The sequence below is a fragment of the Bison bison genome, unplaced genomic scaffold (assembly GCF_000754665.1).
Source record: "Bison bison bison isolate TAMUID 2011002044 unplaced genomic scaffold, Bison_UMD1.0 scf7180017864471, whole genome shotgun sequence".
In the NCBI taxonomy this organism is placed as follows: Eukaryota; Metazoa; Chordata; class Mammalia; order Artiodactyla; family Bovidae; genus Bison; species Bison bison.
The window spans coordinates 40,170,601-40,176,600 of NW_011495032.1; the positions used below are offsets into that span (position 1 = coordinate 40,170,601).

Here is a 6,000-nt window from a genome sequence, read left to right on the forward strand (position 1 = left end):
ATGAGGCTTACTTCTGAGGACACAGGGATGAATTCTTAAAACCTCCAGAGAAGTTTCCAGAACAATCTGGCAAGTCAATTATGTATGTTTCTGGAATTAAGCTTTTAAGTGAACTTTCTCTTCTTTTTTTTATTAGAAAAAATAAAGCAGAGAGTGGTTTCGAGTTTCCCCAGATTGGCAGCATGACCCGTTTCCTCCAAGCCTGGCCCACGTTCTGGAGCAGCTGGCTGGGGGCTGAGACGCAGAGGAGGCCAGCGCAAGGGTGCGCTTGGAGGGCGAGGAGTCTCAGGTTCCTACCTCGGTTTGGAATGACCAGCTTGCAGGGCAGGGCCAGCGGGATGATGGAGTGCTGGTAGACCAGGGCAGACAGAGATCCTGCAGAGAGAGACAGCCCCACAGCGGCAGTGTTATTGGGAGCAGGTCGCAGGCACTGCGGATCAGCCCACCCACCCCACCCCACCATCCATAATCCTCTACTTCTTTACTACCTCTCCCTCATCCCACCCACAAAGCTGAAACTTCACTCTCTCTTGGTTAGCAAGATCCAAGGGGGAAGATTCTAAAGGCTCACTCTGGGCATCAGAAGGATCAGCTTTCCTTTATTGACAGCTACACCCAGCATCCCTCCTACGTCCCTCCCGCTGCCAGGGCCCCTCTCAGGAGAGTGTAGCAGAAGTGTCAGAGGATGGTGGGATCAAATCCACACTCAGGAACTTACAAGAGGTGTGTCCCTGGTAAGTCTAACTCCGACGAACCTCAGTTTCCTCGTGTGTGAAATGGGACCATGACACCTACCACACAGGATGGTCAGGAGACCAGAAGTGGTATAAAGTACCTAAGGTGGCTTTCAGCTTCCAAGGTGGCACTAGTGGTAAAGAACCCGCCTGCCAGTGCAGGAGACATAAGTGACGCAGGTTCAATCCCTGGGTCGGGAAGATCCCCTGGAGGGCGTGGCAGCCCACTCCAGTATTCTTGCCTGGAGAATCCCATAGAGAGAAGAGCCTGACAGGCTACAGTCCATGGGGTCGCAAAGAGTTGGACACAACTGAAGCGACTTAGCACGCATCGTGGCTTTCACATGGCAGCCTTTGTTATAGTTGTTATTCCACTGATCACAGTAACAGGTCCCCGTGGGGCAGGACAAAAACAGAAAGGAATTTGGCAGAGTGAAGGTACCACGGTACAGAGGAAGGGAGTCACAGTGCATTTCCCTGCTGCGTCTATGACAAGGGTGACAAGACAGAAGCTGCAGCAGGGAAGCCAGGACAGGCCTGAGACAGTGGGGACAGAGGCAAGGATGGCTCACCGAAGTTTGGCTCATTGGGGCAGCCCTTGAGCTTGACTCCTCTGGGGCCGGTCTCTATCAGGAAATGCCTCACGAGCTCGTGGGTCATGTCCCCTGGGACAAAGAGAAAGAAATGCAGATAGGTCACTGCTCACGGCATCCCCCCTACCACCTGCCAGCACCACTTCCCAACTTCTCCAGTGAGTGAGGCTGTGATGGAGAAAGGTTCACAGCGATAATATGGCCAGAGCCCTGGGATGGAGAGATCACCACTGCCAGCCCGCCTCTCAAGGAAACTCAGTCACAGGGTTCCAGTCATCTTGCTCCCCTGTTCTCTGACCCCGGTCATCACCAAGCTCAAGACCCATCTTTCTGAAGAGTCCGACTAGCAGGGACCAGCTCCCATGAGAACTAGAAGACCTGCACACCCCATCCTACCAGCGCCCCTGCCCACATCCCTACCCCCAACCCTGGTCCTTCTAACCGATCAGGATCTAAAGAGACTGCAGGGACCCCCTGGTCCTGAGCCCCGCTGGATAAGCTTTACCTTTTTTATTCTGCTGCATGATGGTCGGAGGGGGCGAAGACACCTTCATGGCCAGCCCATAGGCTCCTCGGAAGGAGTGGCTGTCACGGATGATGAAAGCCCCTGGCTCCTGGTCCTTAAGGAGGGCGATGGCTAAATCAGGAGAGAAGAGGAAATGAGAAACTGATGCACTGGTCTCACCAATTCAGTGGACATGAACTTGGGCAAACTCTGGGAGATGGTAAGGGACAGGGAGGCTAGTGTGCTGCAGTCCATGGGTTGCAAAGTGACTGAACAACAACAACTTCACTTAAGTCTTATCAGGCCTCAAATCTCATTCTTTCTCAGATGAGAGGAGAGTCCCTAAAGTTAAAATGTAAACACTCCTAAGGGTCCTCCTACACTAGAGTCAGCAAAATTTTTCTGTAAAGAGCCAGACAGTCAATATTTCAGGCTTTGCAGGCCATGCAGTGTTGGCTGCAACTATTCATGGCTGCCATCATAGCACAAAAGCAGCCCAGACAGTGAGTAATCAGATAGATGGGGCTTCTCTAATGACTCAGCAGGTAACGAATCCGCTTGCAACACAGGAGATGCTGGTTCGATCCCTGGGTCGGGAAGATCCCATGGAGGAGGAAATGGCAACCCATTCCAGGATTCTGGCCTGGAAAATCCCATGGACAAAGGAGCCTAGCAGGCTACAGTCCATAGGGTTGCAAAGAGTCTGACATGACTGAGTGACTGAGCATACGACGTTGCAAGAAAACTGTTTATGGAAACAAGCAGCAGCCCGGATCTGACCCGTGGCTAGAAGTCACCCTGCCCTACATCTGCACAGACTTTTCACTGGAGCTGATGCCTCTCATCTCCATCTCCACAGCCCCAACTATGTTTTTCTATAAAATGTGCAGAAATCTCCCACAGCATGCAGATGGAGGTTCCATATGATCTCAGCCAGACTTTTCATTTTGCCCTGGAAAATCAAGACTTTGCCGCTTTTAAGGAAGTAGCTACAACCACAACTCCTGCTCCCTGCCCTTGGCCTTGGGAAGGTGCCTCCTACTGTCTAACCTTGGGGCCAGTTCCTCTCTGTGACCAACACCTACTGCAGAGAGGAGTGAGTCTGCTTATATCCCTTGCCCAGGGAAGACAAGATGGGCAGCAGCCAGTGTGACCTCGGATGGATCCCAGGACCTTCAGTATCGCCCAACACTCACCCTGTTCTCTGGAGATCTCAGGCTTGTACCAATACTTGGAAGTGTCTTGGACAAACTTCACTTTAGCCCGCGTCTCAGGACTGTTGTCTAAAGAAAAAGAGGACTGGAGGTGTTATGAGTCTCCATCTCTGTCCCCCCAAAAAGATATGTTAGAATCCTAACCCCCAGGACCTGTGAAGGGAACTTTATTTGGAAATAGTCTTTGCAGATGTAACCAAGTTAAGACGCAGTCATGCCAGATTAGAGTGGACCCCAATCCAATATGACTTATGTCCTAATAAAAAAAGAGGAAGGGAGACAAAGGGGAGAGCATCATGGGAAGATGGAGGAAGAGACTGGGGAGACGTGTCTACAAGACAACGGACCCCAAGACTGCCACCCACCATGAGGAGCAAAGAGAAAAGCCTGGAACAGAGTCTCCCTCAGGGTCTCCAGATGGAGCCAGTCCTGCCAACACCTTGACTTTAGACTTCCCAGCTCAGCTACACTGACAGAATCAACTTGTGCTGTCTTAAGTCACCAAGTCTGTGGTCCTCTGTCATGGCTGACCTAGGAAACTAACACAGGAAGATGATCTGCTCAGACCTCGTCAGAGCATTGCTGGAAGGGGCCTCAAGCTGCTTTCTCATCCTCCCCCATCTCCCAACAACCACTGTGGGTCACACAGCTGTCCTCCTGCTGAAAAGCCTGAACAGCATCTTCCCCCAGCCAGTGACAGTCCTACTCCAGCCCACCTTGCCCTTTCTCTAGAACAGTCAGACTAAATCCTTCCTGAAGCTTCTCTCCCACCTTTTAATCCCTTTCTCCATGGGCTCAATTTCTCCACTTCATCATAAAAACCTTGAGGATGAGAGCAAAAAAACACATTTCTGTCCACTTTCCCCAAGCCCCTCCTCACTCCCCACATGGAAAATCTCATTTAGAACAAAATGATCACTCCTGTCCTGCCTGGGATAAACAGAGGAAGGGTTGGCCTGGAACTAAGAAGCTGTCTACCGAGTGTCACGCACCCCACTTCTCTGGTAGACATTTCCCACACCAGACCCTTTGCAGACTACAGATGCTTTCGTAGGATGTTCTGGAGAGAGAGCATCGTATCCAACTGCTTAACTTTACAAGTGAGGAATGTGAGGTTCCTGGAAGGGAAGCGACTTGCCCAAGTCACACAGATGGTCCTTAAAAGGCTTTTGTTAGATGTTTCCAGGTAAGAAGACACAATAGCCAGTTCAGGTCAGCTACATCGTATCTTCCTGGCTGGGAATAAGGACATGTGGGACTCTCACCAACCTCTTCCTTCATTTTCTGACAGCAAAGAAAACAAAACGGAGGACGGGGGGAAGAGGGAAAAAAGGAATATCCCAGATCTGTAGGTTTCCTCTCCTTTCTCTAGGGAGGGGCTGAAGCAGAGGACCCTGTGCTCACAGTGCTATAAAAAGTTCAGGGCACAGACCAGAGATGAGAGCTGGGCTGTGTGTCCCGTCAATTTACCTTGTTATTTACATTCTGTTAGGCTTCTGGGATCTGTCTCTGGAGGACAGCAGGGGGAAGGTCAGCTCCTTTTCCTGGCAGCTGTGCACAGAGCAGGGCCTCTGGGCTAGGCAGCTGGGCCCCACAGCTCTGCAAGCTGCATCTCTCTGCTCCAGAGTCCCAGGCCCCAGGGCTGCTGCTGCCTGTCTAATGAGCTGTCAGAGGCGGCTGCAGCCCCATGTGCCTTCCTGTGTTGACTCCCATGGCTATTTTAAGCAAGGAAGATGGTGGGAAACAGGAAATGTCCCAACTACTAGAAGTTTTGCATCCTCCAAGAACTGGGGCTGGGAACCAGATGTCTCTGGTGGGCAGCAGGAAGCGAGGTCGTGCAGTGTCACTTGGCAGGCTCAGGGCAGGACCTGGGAGTGACACGGAGACTCTGGGCAGCTGGGCCCATCCCAGGCTGCCTGCTGCATTCTACATCTTCCTCGAATGCCCCAGGACTCTGGGGTCACTCTGGACAAAGTCAGATTGGAGATCTGGCTGAAAAGATGCAGATCAGCTGAAGCCTTGACCTTTTCATTTAGATAACAGGCCCTCTAAGTGGCGGCTAAAGATGCCCAGTTCTGGTGATAAGTGAAGAATTCAGTGTGTAAACCTGCGCGGGCTTCTGTTAAGCCGAGCTGGTAGAAATGAGACTCCAGTAAAAATGCTTAACCCTTGGCCTTTTCCCATATCTCATCTGGCTGCCAGATCTATTATTAGTGATGTGTGCAAAGTGGGGATCAAACGGCGGGAACAGTGCTATGGGCTGGCAAAAAGTGGGGTGGGGGGCAGGTGGTCCAGGCTTGGAAGCCATATTTTCAAGGATACACGAAATTACAGAAACTATCAAGACAAGGCAGTAAGACAGCTCCAATCAGGTTTTAAGAGCACATGTTTTAGGGTCATAAGGGTCTGGATGCTAAACCATTTATTAACTGTGGGACCCTGGACAGATGATTGAACCTCTCCAAGCCTCACTTTGCTCATGTGTAAAATGGAGGTACTGACACCCACTTTGCTAGGGGGCCATGAAAACTGACAAGATAGACCATGGCTCAGAGCCTGGCACAGAGCGTGTGTTCAGCAAGGGGTGTGGCTGTGAAGATGCTGATGATAATGGGAACAGCAGGCCATCACAGGCATCGTCACATCCACATCCCTGCCCCCACAGCTGCCAGACTACAGCACATCTGCTCTGAGCACAGCTCCAGCTCCACTAACACACCTGAGGACCCGAAGTCAGTGACCCACCCAAGGCTATCTGCCAAGGAGACGTCAGAACAGAGATGGGGACAGAGCGCCTGACTGGCGGGCGTCATCTGCCAGCAAGAGAGGTGGAGGGGAAGGAGGCGCACCTGGCATGGAGTACTTGGAGAAGTCAGGCAGAGTGTGGGAGAAGGAGACGGTGCTGCCCCCGCTGGGACTGGACATGCCACTGGCGACCGGCGAGGAGGACACCT

The 6,000-nt window shown here is 51.8% G+C and overlaps 1 protein-coding gene across 1 annotated transcript in view; it reads right to left on the minus strand.

Moving 5' to 3' along the window:
* Positions 1-6,000, minus strand: part of TNS1 (tensin 1) — a 205,654-nt gene that overhangs the window by 11,611 nt on the left and 188,043 nt on the right. Inside the window, 5 exon segments of the mRNA XM_010861166.1 lie at positions 298-375; positions 1,307-1,399; positions 1,833-1,964; positions 3,029-3,115; positions 5,896-5,998. Of these exon segments, the coding sequence (XP_010859468.1) occupies positions 298-375; positions 1,307-1,399; positions 1,833-1,964; positions 3,029-3,115; positions 5,896-5,998 (493 nt within the window).